The sequence below is a fragment of the Grampus griseus genome (genome assembly GCF_964374135.1).
Source record: "Grampus griseus genome assembly, chromosome: 17".
Lineage (NCBI taxonomy): Eukaryota > Metazoa > Chordata > Mammalia > Artiodactyla > Delphinidae > Grampus > Grampus griseus.
In genome coordinates this window covers 73,253,113-73,266,365 of record NC_139011.1, presented here as the reverse complement: position 1 = coordinate 73,266,365, position 13,253 = coordinate 73,253,113, and the positions used below count along the sequence as shown (strand labels likewise).

At 43.3% G+C, this 13,253-nt stretch overlaps 1 protein-coding gene across 1 annotated transcript in view; it reads left to right on the top strand.

The window, feature by feature from the left end:
• The window catches only part of CLVS1 (clavesin 1), a gene marked incomplete at both ends in the record, with an annotated part of 133,529 nt that overhangs the window by 112,557 nt on the left and 7,719 nt on the right, over nucleotides 1-13,253 (top strand). The window contains one exon of the mRNA XM_082674841.1: nucleotides 2,069-2,304. Coding sequence (XP_082530967.1) covers nucleotides 2,069-2,304 — 236 coding nt within the window. The remainder of the gene's footprint in view (nucleotides 1-2,068; nucleotides 2,305-13,253) is intronic.

Sequence of the window (13,253 nt, the reverse complement as noted above, 5' to 3'; positions counted from 1 at the left end):
GGGAAGGGTAAGCTGGGACGAAGTGAGAGAGTGTCATGGACATATATACACTACCAAACGTAAAATAGCTAGCTAGTGGGAAGCAGCTGCATAGCACAGGGAGATCAGCTCGGTGCTTTGTGACCACCTAGAGGGGTGGGATAGGGAGGGTGGGAGGGAGATGCAAGAGGGAGGAGATATGGGGATATATGTATATGTATAGCTGATTCACTTTGTTGTAAAGCAGAAACTAACACACCATTGTAAAGCAATTATACTCCAATAAAGATGTTAAAAAAATTATTAAACAAATTCCTCATTAACAGTCAGAAACTTTACATGTCCTTTTTGTTCTCCTTGAACTTGTGTTTCCATTATACTTCCCCCACCGAATCATAGCCTCATATAACATTTTTTTTATACTGAAAAGCATTTTATCGGTCACCCTGTTACATTTCTTTGCAACAAAAATATGTATATAAATTTAAATTACTCTTTGATTACCCATGACCCTAATGCTTTAAGTATCAAAAATTTTTCTTTCAAGTTGGGTAATCATAAAAATGCTATTAATGCACAATTGTCCAAAACAGCGTAAATATGTTATAAATGTTAATAATTATTAAATTTTAAAAGTAAAATTTTGATTAAAAAAAGTTCATACCTTAATTAAAAATACAAAACAACAAAAAAAGTGTAATAGTTACATCGAGGATCACTGATCACAGATCACCATGACAAATATAATAATAATGAAAAAGTTTGAACTACTGAGAGAATTATCAAAATGTGACCCAGAGACACGAGGAGAGCAAACGCTGTTAGAAAAATGGCACCAATGGACTTGATGCCATGTGCCTGACGTAGGGTTGCCACAAACCTTCGATTTATAAAAAGCATGATATCCGTGAAGTGCAGTAAAGCACAATAAACAAGGGATGCCTGTAGTATGTGGTACATAGCATAATATAATACTTATATGGCATATTATTATACTATGTGTATTTTAAAAATCACATTTACACTTCATCATGGTTAAGTACGGGTGGGTGTGTGTGTGTGTAACTGATGGCCCTATACTTGAGTACAGTTTACGCGCATTAAGCCTGCAACTTGAAGAAGTGTGGGAACCGATGTCATTATACAGATGCCCTTTAGATACACTTTCAGGAGTCAATTCCTACATCGCAGGCAATGGTAATCATCAACTTGTGGCTTATCCACTTTATAGATCTGTTTGAAAATGTTGTTATTTGGGGGTGTTTTCTCCCCTGCTTGACTAATTTCCATCACCATCTATCATATGCTTAGAAGATGCAAACTTGTTTGTTGAGGGTATTGGCAAATCCAGACAAAAATAGAAAATCGTTGCAAAAATATCTCACGGCAAATTCTCAGGTCCCAGTTTTCAGTTCCACTGACTAAGAATTCACTGAGCTTTTTCCTTGTGCCCACACCACCCTGGGAGCTAGGAGAGTGTTAAAAGAGAAAGACGACACTGTCCCTTTTCCTGAGCATTCTTTTCTTGCTATGGGGAAGCAAGACATAAATGAACAAATCAGAAAAAACTAGAAGTCATCACACAATGAAGAGTTAATTTAGGGAAGAGGGGAGAACCAGAGTGGGCAGGTGCCACGGGGACAGACTGAGAAAGAAGTTGCCACTGGGTGTAGGCTTGGGAAGGATGGGGAGGGTTGAGGAGGGTTCAGAGGGTACGCCGGGGGAGAACACAGCAATGTGGAGCTGTGTGTGAAGCATGACTCGATGGTTTCGGATGGGCTGCATCCCTACTCTTTTCATCAGCAGGGATAATTAAGAGATGACGTCGTGCATGTAAATTTGGGCCATGGCCAAGTAATACCCAATTTGTTCATGAACTTCATTTTTAAGGACTATTAATTCAGGCCCTTTTCTGAGCAATAAATTAACATTTTATGCAGACTAAGCTACAGACACAAAATTGAACGCCTCTTTAAACCCCGTGATCACCAGCAGCGCATCCCCTTTGTCACTGCTAGATTGTGTATTCGATTAAATGCTTGGTCATAAGTTTTGGATGTTTTCCTTGCTAATTATTTTTTCTTTCCAGATTTTCCTGCATGGAAACAACTTAAACAGCCTCCACCAGCTAATACACCCTGAATTTTTGCCGTCTGAATTTGGAGGAACCCTTCCTCCTTATGACATGGGAACCTGGGCCCGGACGTTACTCGGCCCTGACTACAGCGATGAAAATGACTACACTCACACCTCCTATAACGCAATGCACGTGAAGCACACATCCTCCAATCTGGAGAGAGAGTGCTCACCCAAGCCCATGAAAAGGTAAGGCCTGGGTTAGCAGAGCCTCCCAGTTAGAGGTCCAGAGGCATTTTGGATTTGGGCCTATTGTGGGTTAAGTAATTGAAGACCTTTATGGGCACAGAACTTGAATAAAATAAACTGCAATACATTCTCAGCTGATTTCACCAGAACTGAAAGTAAATGGGGGTTGGCTGGCCCAGAAATACAGTTGTTCCCATTGTATGATAGAAACAGTAAAAGGCTGGGACCTCATTCATGTCATGATTACAGCCCTAGTCTCTACGGAATCTGTTAACTCACACAGAATGAAATGTGGGACCTTTGAGATCCATTGAATGAAAAAGCGATCTGCTAGAAAACGTTTCTATCATCGATGCATTTGGAACCATTTATTGAGCATTTACACTCACAATTTTCATCCTTTGTTTCCTGGAGGTCCCCTCGCAGTGCGCTCAGATACATCTGCATTTTGATCTGGGCTCAATCTGGCATCCCTGCTATTCAAGGAAAGGGATGATGATGATGATGATGTTTTTAATGTACTATCTGGGATTCCAGTCTCATTCAGCTCATTAATTTTCCAAACAAACATTCGTGTCTCAGCTCTGGAAGAGGAACTCCTAGCCTGATGATGGTGGAGCCGTGGTTCCTTCTCAAAAGGCCAGAAATTACCATAGGCAGAAAGGCACATTTTCTTTTTCCTTGTACAGTGAGTGAGCTGAATGGGGCCTCACAGCTAAACCCAGCCTGTGATGCAGGCGCACCAGCCACCAAATCAGACAGAGTCACTTTGAGGAAAAGCAGAGCCAAAGTGACTTTGAAGATACACAGAGTGGTGTAGAAGCCTGGCCTTATCCATTCGACAGGTATTTAGGGAGAGCTCCTCTGTGCTGAGATCACAGGCCCCTGCACCTCATGGAATCAAAAGACCAGTGTGTGCAAAGCACCTCAACGCAAAAAGTGGCAATATTGCAGCACCCACGTAGAAGAGCACACATGTAACATTTCAGATATAAATTCTATACCGACTTTCTAAGTTGGCACGACACGGCAATGATTGTGCTGCCTTCAGTGTGTATTTACATGTAAAGATGTTTGTTCCCAGGATGATTTTTTTAGCTAGAGATAACACCATGCGTCAGTCAAAACTGGCAAGTTTTGTCACTTCCAGTAATTTGGGGGGCTTTGATGCAGCCTGATCATAGATAGAGTTTGGCTGAGTATATGCAATAACTCCTGTTTTCATTCATTTATTAAACCTTTAGAACTTATTAGGAATCCAGAAACTTGTTTGTAGAGGAAGACGCCTTAAAGACCTGAGCTGCACCTTCACTCATGCCAGGAAGGAGTGGCCCCAGCTTCCAGGGAAATGGTCCACATCACCCAGCCTGTATACCGGGCGATCAGAGGGGCCAGTGCTTTGGGGTCTTGTCCAGCTACACAGTGGAAGGGCTGCTTTTGATCCCTTTGACAAAACGCCTTCGTCCCTATGTTCCCTAAAGTCCTCTCCTCGATCCCACATGGAAGAAGTAGGACGATGTCAAAAGACATTGTGAGCCATCCGCTTTTTTGGAGGGAGTGGGGAGAGGGTGAGGGAATGCTTGGATCGAGTTCAGATTTCTGAGCCAGAAGGAAATTTTTGGCCATGTTGTTCCCTTTTGGGTCCTGCCTGGGTGGTTAAAAAAAAAAAAGTCGTTTTAACTGTTTTCAGCTGTCAATAGAATTGGCCGTGACCTTGGTGACCTTGCAGCATGTACTCCTCGTCTTATAGGGTGAATGCACGCGTTTGCTGGATAACCACTCATTTCCGGCAGAAGTAATACATCATCATGAAATACAACCCATACGAAAAGAATGAGGGGTGGCGGTGTGGAAACAGGAGGACCCTTGTCTTCTAAGCAGTCGGGGCAAAAAAGGGCCCATTTTACTGTGTGGCCCGGGAACAGATGTTCCATATGGAGGTTACGTTCAGTAAAATTACATAATGCGTCATTTCTTAATGAATGCCCCACAGTCCCTGCTGCCCTGTAAGTTGTCTTGTGACTGGTTTATAGCTCAAACAGGATTGAACTTCGTACTTTCGGGGTGTCACTCCTCTTCAGGCAGCTCATGCCTGACATATCGTCACTTCTAGAAGCAAGGACCTCACGGGTGCGCCACACATGCCTGGTGTTTTATGTCGGTTATTGGATACTGAAGTGTTGCGTGGGTGCTGACAGGAAACTGTTAACATATCTTAAAGAACCGAGAGAAATAGCTGGCTAGTCTCATCGTTACTTGTGCATCCGGCTGAGGTGATGTCCTGCTTTTACACAACTTTCTTTGCTGGGGCAGAAATGGGGGTGGTGGTGCATCTCCTTGCAAATGCATCCTATAGAGCCATGCAACACTAGAATGGAAGAAAATCTACGATGAATTCAGTCCATAAGGACATGAATGAGGCCAGATAAAATATGGTGGGGGGATGCCACGTTCTCCTCTTTTTTAACGAATGACATGACAGATTATGAGATAAAGAGTTCTAAGCTCCTGGCAAAGCCAGGAAGTAGGGTTGAATTAGAGGAAAATGAACAGACGTGGGTGTGACTGGGTGTAGTTTCAAGTGCAAAGTGTTTGGCTACTCACAGTGTCTGTTCCGAAAAAGACTCCTGTTTGCTGAAGACTCATAGTCAGATGCAATTACTTGGAAAGGGAGATGTAGTCTAGGCAAGAAAAGCAAAGAAAGCTTATTTCTTGTGAACATATTGCTGTTGGTAGACAAACATTTTGCCTGATTCCAATAACGCTGATGCTGTGTGTACCCAACATCTAGCTAGCAGTGGGTGTCTCGTATAAGTTTTAGTGATCGTATGGATGAAAACAAATATTTGACATGATATGTGATAAAAATCTCTTGGAAGTGTCAATCATAAAAACAATGCGCTGCTTGCATAGAGAATTTCAGCTCCTTTTCAGGTTTAGGCAAACCTGCCGTAGATCCTATCTGGGCTTAAATTATCCAAACTGCAGTGTTCGAGTTCTCACGTCAAGGCCATAAGTGAGCATTGTTGAGCTTTCAGCATCTCATAGGAAACTCCTTCAGGGCCCCATTTGGGATGCAGCTGCCTGTGTCCCTGTGATGACGGCAGTCAGCCCTGCTGGCCCGGCTTCCCTCTGCTCCACTGCTCTTCAAGACGGGCCTCAGGGGCTCCAGGCACGTGTCACCGCATCCTAACCACCCCCGCTTGCTTCCGCTTTGAGACTTTGAGGCAGTGTTTACAGTTCTCTTCTTCTCACTTGCCTTTTTTTCCCCCCCAGTCTCCCCTTATGGGACTAGATGTGGGTTCCGGTCACTTCCTTCCACTGATTTTTCTAGTTATGTGATGTTAGGCACACGTGGAGTGTTGGCTGCCTCAACTCTAAAGTGGATATAACCTCAGGGGTCGCTGTCAGAGTCAGATGGCAGCAGGAGGAGACAGTACCCAGGACGTCCTACAGAGGAACAGGATGCTAAGTAGTAGCTTTCCTTCTCCAGCATGGTTCGTAAGGATTTCCAGTTTTTTAGAGTTTTAACTTCTTTCCCAGTGGCAGTTTCTCACTAATGCTGGAAATTCCCAACTCCCTAAGAGAGAAGCAGGCAGTGATCAGGTGTGGTGGCCTGAAGGGAGATGCCTTGAATTCCGGGTTAGGAGTCAGCCTTGCACTGGCCATCTCCCTCTTCTTTGCCTTAATGTGTGCAGAGGGCAGGAATTTTGTACCCTTGGAGCCCTGCACCCAGGACGGTCATGCATAGTGGGTGCTGGACACAGAAGGCAAAGTCAGGGTGGGGGGAATTAGCGACACAGACCCCCTGCCTCTCCTCCCCTCTGTCTGCCAAGAAGGTCTAGGCTTCATAGGAGCACTGATTTTCCACTCACCAACCCATCCTGGTGTAAGCCTGCCCTCTTGGGCTTGGATAGCAGTTCTATCCTTATTGGTCTTTATTAGTGTTATTCCTTCCTCTCTGTCCCTCTAATCTAACTTATTATCCATGGAATCTTAAGTGTAATCTTTAAAAATCATAATGATGCCACCCCTTTGCCCCACATCCTCTACAGACTTCCCACTGGTTCCCTGCATTGGATGAAGGCTGCTCCCCTTTATCACAGGCCCCTGCCACATTGGCTTCTGTCCACCGCCTCCAGGGCCTCCCTGCTCCGAGATGTTCTCCCCTGGCTCGTGGCCCACACTTTCATCAGGGCTGGCTTCTCTACCCACAGCCCTGGAGGGAGTTCTTCACCCTCCCCATCCCAAAGACCCCTCCCTTCCCATTCTGCTCTCCTCTGTCACTGAGCACTGTTTTCATTAAAAAATTTTTTTTAATATTTATTTATCTGGCTGCGCCAGGTCTTAGTTGCGGCATGTGGGATCTTTAGTTGCGGCATGTGGGCTCTTAGTTGGAGCGTGTGGGATCTAGTTCCCTGACCAGGGATTGAACCCAGGCCCCCTGCATTGGGAGTGCAGAACCTTAGCCACCAGACCACCAGCGAAGTCCCTGTTTTCTTCTTAATAGGGATCACACTCCCATAATCACACATCTGTTGGCTTATGTATTCAATCTCCCTTCTATAGATGATATACCCTCTCAGGGCAGGGGCTGTGCTGTTTTATTCACCAGTATGTACCCCGTGCCTCACAAATACCCCAGTATATAATAGATGCTCAATGCACATTTTCTGAAGAAGGAAGAAAGAGGGCAAGGAGAGAGGCAGGGAGCAAAAAGGAGAAGGGAAATAGGAAAGAAGGAAGGAAGGAACTGTATGACAGGAAATGCTGTCAGGAACAGAGGACTCTGTAGAGTGATGAGGTTAATAGTCAACCACGCATAATGGAGTAAGACAGTATCATCGTCTTATTTGTAATCAATGTTTGATCAGAATTTGAAATTGTCTCTAAGGGTATCTATAACTAACTCCTTAGTCTGATTATTTCTCCTAGTTACTGAATTTTCATTAACAATTAACTTTTATAATACTTATCTTTTTGAAAATGTTGTTCATTTATTCATTCAGCAAATATGTATTGAGGACCTACTAGACACCAAGACGCAGTACAAGATAGAGTCATTAAGAGACCAGGATCTATGTCAGATTCTGTGGGTTCAGATCAGGAGCCATGGGACCTGAGTAGCTATCTCTCTGTGACCTTGGTTTCCTCTCTCCAAAGGGAAAAACTATTAGATCTGCCTTATTGTGCTGTGATGATGAAGTGAAGTGTTAGCTGCTGAGGATAGAGTGGTTGGAAGGGCAGACCCTGCCCCTGCTCTCTGAGTCCACAGCCTATGAAGGGAGACAGACTTTAAACACATCACTGTACAAACAGCTGGTTTATTCTCACCAGGACAAGTGCTTTGACAATGACAATGTACCATGAGGTGCATCTTGGGGGTCCTAATCTGGTCTGGGAGGGGTGCTGGTCAGACAGGGCTTCGCTGAGGAAGTGACGCATAAACTGAGACTTGAGGGTTGAGAAAAAGGTTCCCAGGTGAAAGGAGAAGCGTGGAATTGGAGCAATCACCCTGCATTTGGAAGGAGCAGGGTGGTTCCTGGGACGACTGTGTTTTACCAATTATAAGATGTATTTTTTTAAATTAAAAATCTCTGAAATCAGGACCTGTCTTACAAATGATGACAACTTAGATTCAATGAAATACAGAATTAAAACAAAAACAAGAACAGAAAAGCCCAGAGAGGCTGGAGAGCAGAAAGTAAGACGAGAAGAGGTCGGGGGGGGATGCAAGACCACATAGGTCTTGAGAAGGATGTTGACCTTTATCTCAAGAGCAAAGGAGAGTCATGGAAAGGTTTTAAGCAGGGGAGTGACATGAAAATATGAATTTATGAAAAGGCTCACCCAGCCTTTTGTGAAAAGTATGAACTGGAGTGAGGGATGGTACATGCACGGAGACTGTCTGGGGCTCCCGCAATAGTACAGGCAAGAGATGGCGGTAGTTGGACCGGGGCTGTGTGAGTGGAAGCAGACAGAAGGTGGACTCAACGATATTTAGTGGGTCGAATCAACATGACCTGATGATAAAGTCATTATGGGGAACAGAGGGAAAAGATTTCAGGAATGACTGGAGGTCTCTGGCTTGGGTAACTTGCTGGAGAACATTTCTGCTTCCCAAGATAGGGAACTTGGAGGAGGAACTGAGTGGGGAGAAGGTCAGTAGAGCAGACTACCCCATCCTTCCTGAAACTCTCACTCTACCCCCTTGGCTTCAAGGAAGCCACTTCTGGTTCACCTCCTACCACTCTGATGTTCACTCTGGAGCTCTCCTCCGTTCCCGTGGCTTGCATCCCTTTATGCCTTGGAGCCCCTAACTTATGTTCATTCTAGAATTCTCCTCTGAGCTTTAGAACCGTATAAGCAGCTGCCTACGTGACTACTCTCACTGGATGCCACACAAGCCCTCACACTAACCGTGTCCAAAACTGAACACATAACCTCCTCCCCAATCTTGTTGGTTCTACCCACTGAACACAGGTCTAGATGCATTACTCTAAAATCTGACTTTTGTGCTATTTTGAAAAGTTTAGTTGGAACCAAAGTATAAAACAGTGATCCAAATTGAATCACAGTAGTCGTTCATCTTGGAGAAGCATCCTCACTAAAGGAACAAGACCCCCTTTCCCCAGGCCCTCTCTGTCACAGTGCCCTGATTCATTTGCTTCCCAGCACTTCTCACTTTCCGGAAGTTTCTCGTTTGCTTCCATCTTCCATGCTCATTGTCTGTGAACAAGGCTTCTCTGACTGCATCAGTCCCGTGGTCCAGCACTTACAGTGATGCCCAGCTTGGAGACAGCACAATCCTGACTTTCCAAGGGTGTTTCCAACCTGTGTGTGAGCTGTTGACACTGAGTCTGGGCAACTCTCTGGAATGAGAGTATACAGAGCTGCCAGAGTGACAGGTGTTTTTATATTAATCTGAATCTCTTCCATGTGAATACCTTGAAGGCAGAGATATTTTCCCTTCCTTATTTAGCATATAGTACATACTCAAAACTTTTTTGTTTTAACATCTTTATTGAAGTGGAATTGCTTTACAATAGTGTGTTAGTTTCTGCTTTATAGCAAAGTGAATCAGCTATACGTATACATATATCCCCATATCTCCTCCCTCTTGCGTCTCCCTCCCACCCTCCCTATCCCACCCCTCTAGGTGGTCACAAAGCACCGACATGCTCAAAACTTTTGAAAAAATTTATTGTGTGACATGAAGAAGGACAAAATGCGAAGTGGGAAAGCAGGATTGCTCAGCTTTGAATTTCCAGAATGTTTTCCTGCCCCTTGAAATATTTCCCAGATTTGAAGGTAGATTTTCCTAAACCGAGAGCTCTTCCCCAGTAATAAATTTGGCATTTCATGAGCTCTTCTGACTCTTTAAGATATTGCATCAATGAGTGAACAGAAGCAGGAATCTGGTTTGAATGAGCCACGCCTGACAAATCCTTACAGCTCTTCTTGAGGTAGATGAAAGCAGATTTCCTTCTAGGCGAACCTGGGATGGGAAGGTTCCTTACTGCCCCACAATGATTTAGCCAGGTAGTGACAGCTCCAGAGCAATGCTTTGAAAATTCTCATGTGCGTCCAAAGCACCGGGATCTTGTTAAGATGCAGATTCTGATTCAGTGGGTCTGGGGTGGGCCTGAGAATCTGCATTTCTCACCAGCTCCCAGGTGGTATGGGTGCTGCTACTCTGGGGACCACACTTTAAGTGGTAAGGCCCTAGACTGGAATATTTCCCCACAAGCCAGACTGGACACAGATGTTCCTGGACTTATTCCAAGGGTTGTTGAAAAACTGAGCCTTTCAGGTTTTGAGAATTTTTTAAAAATAGATATGATTAAAAATAGAGAATTTTAATAGATTAAAATTAATAAAAATAGACAGTTTCTTATCCCCATGCTATAGATCAAGTAGCTGAAGCCCACGGAGGTTAAATGATTCAGCCCAGATCACAGGGCTGGTAGGTGGCAAGATATTGTAAATTCAGTTCTCTTCATTCCAAGCCCAATGCTCTGTCTCCTTTATCACATCTGTTCTCACACTTTTGCGTATTCCTTCCTCCCTCCCTCCTTTCTTCCTTCCCTTTCCTTCCTTCCACGAGGGCTTACAGAGCACCTCTTCGGGGCATTTGCCTTTGTGCAAAGCACTGCAGCTGTCTTGGATGTCTGTTCCCGTTCCCGCCAGCCCGGATTGTACCCTGTCTTTAAGACACAGTGGAAAAGCAACTTACTCTGTCACACTTTCATGTACTGTGCTGTCCCCAAACCCCATTCTGAGTGGGGAAGCTACAGCTTACAGGAAGAAAATTGATATTCAGGCTAATGTAGTACTATCAAAGAAGGTTCATTAACGTCCTGTCATTTAGATCCATTTAAGTCATCTGACTCAAAAACAGACTTACAGAAGGTAGTTTTTATCGAGAACCCTAGCCATCCTTTTCAAACTCAGGTGGAATGAGTCATCCTCATGGTCTCAGCTGGTGGCAGCCTCTGGCATTTCTCTACCTTCTTCGGAACACCATATTCTAGTTCTAGCAAAGGAACTCCACGGAGGCTGTGCACCATCCATTTCACAGGGAGAAGAAGAATTTGGAAAAATTAGGGATGCTCTGAAAGTGCCTGGCGGCTCTTCGTGCCCGTCTAATTCTAATGAAAGATGAGTGCGTTCAAAGCAGGTGGTACCAGCACCTGTAGCCGTTTGCTGTGTTGCTATTTTAAGATAGGATCGGTAGTATTAAAAAACTCTCCAGAAATATCTGCAGGTTGAAAATGTATTACCTGAACCATCCTCTGAGCGCTCAGGACACCTGAATCCACATCGGAGTTATCTATAGCAATGCATTCTGTTTCTCAACATTTTGGAAATCTGCACACACACAGAATGTGAGCTCATGGCAAGGGCAGTCATCTGGTTCAGCTACAGACTGGTCCTAAGACATCTGCAGACCTCACTCTGCTGCCTGGGGTTCCTCTGAAGGAACACAACACACGCTAATTATGACCTTGAACACTCTCATCCTCAGGGGCACTAGGGCGACTCTGCTTAAAGGAATGCTTTGGGAAATTGCTCGGTAACATTAAGAATATTTTTATAATTAAACAATCCTCTTCTCTACATCATCTATTTTCTAAATTTGCATTCTTTTCTTTGGTTTTCTTCAAGACGGCAGGCGAGGGCTGCCTCTGTTACCAGAAAGACTATCAGCTGTTCATACTCAGAGATCATATTCAGAGAAGTGTTGGTAAAATGATGTCTTTCCAACTGAAATAATTTCTCCTTGAAAGAGCTCCAAGAACTTTATTGTATCTTTTCTCTCTCATAGCCCTCTAGAGAATGTGGTAATATCCTGTCCTCATTGTACCGGTGAAAAACCGTGAGTTAACATGACAGGAATGCATTGTTTCATAAAGAGCAATAAACCATTTTGCAAATAAATGAAGCGGAACATCCAGCTGCAGCTGCCAGTTTCCGCCGTGGCCTTTCCTGGTCTTTCCTTCCATTCCTTCCTCCTCGTCTCCAAGTTCCTGGTCTGATTTGTCTTCTGGCAGCTGAGCTCTGTTCTCAGATAATCTTATCTGCTCCCTTTCTCCATCCTAATGGACCCTCCATGTTGACTGATTCCAGTTCTGCAGAGCTGTTCCCAGGCATCTGGGTGAATGCTGTACATTTCAAAGAAAGGATCTTAAAGTGTTTGTTATTAAATTCTTTGCTGGTCATTATAGATGAAGATACGATTGTACAACATGTAATTATCAGAACACTTTTTTTTCCTGAATGAAGTTCTGCTATTTTCTTTTCTGATTTCATCACTGTGCCTAAAATAAAGTTTTAATACATAATAGATGATTTTGTTCACCACTGGCTTCGTCGATGCCAATAGAAGAAATGCTTCTCTGAGAACTTGAATATTAACAGTTCTGGATATATGTTAGTATCCTTTGGTTTCTTACCAAGTTGTAGGTATTTCTTGTACAGTATAGCATAGTGTTTAAGAATGTGGGTTATAGAGTCACATGGGTTCAGATTCTAGTTCCACAACTAACTGTGGAAACTTGAGCAAATTAATTAACTTTTCCAAGGCTCAGTTTCCTGATCTGCAAAGCAGAATTAACAACACTCACCTCAGTGGAGAAAAGGGAACCTTCCTACACTGTTGGTGGGAATGTAAGTTGCTGGAGCCACTATGGCTATACCATAAACAGTATGGAGGTTCCTTAAAAAACTAAAAATAGAGTTATCATATGATCCAGCAGTCCCACTTCTGTGCATATATCTGGAGAAAACTCTAATTTGAAAAGATACATGCACCCCAATGTTCAAAGAAGCACTATTTACAATAGCTAAGACCTGAAGCAGCCTAAATGTCCATCAACAGATGAATGGATAAAGAAGATGTAGTATATATACACAATGGAATACTACTCAGCCATAAAAAAGAATGAAATAACGTAATTTGCAGCAACATGAATGGACCTAGAGATTATCATACTAAGTGAAGTAAGTCAGACAGAGACGGACAAATATCATATGGTAGCACTTATATGTGGAATGTAAAATATGATACAAATGAATTTATTTACAAAACAGAAACAGACTCACAGACATGGAAAACAAACTTATGGTTACCAAAGGGGAAAGGACCGGGAGTTGGGATAAATTAAGAGGCTGGGATTAACATATACACACTACTATATATAAAATAGATAACCAACAAGGGCCTACTGTATAGCACAGGAAGCTAAGCTCGATATTTTGTAGTAACCTATAAGGGAAAAGAATCTGAAAAAGAATATATATATATATATATATATACACACACACACTGAATCACTGTGCTGTACACCTGAAACTAACACAACATTGTAAATCAACCAATACTCACCTCAGAAAATTATTGTGAGGTTTAAATAAAGATAATGCAGGCTAAATAATTAGTGCAGAAC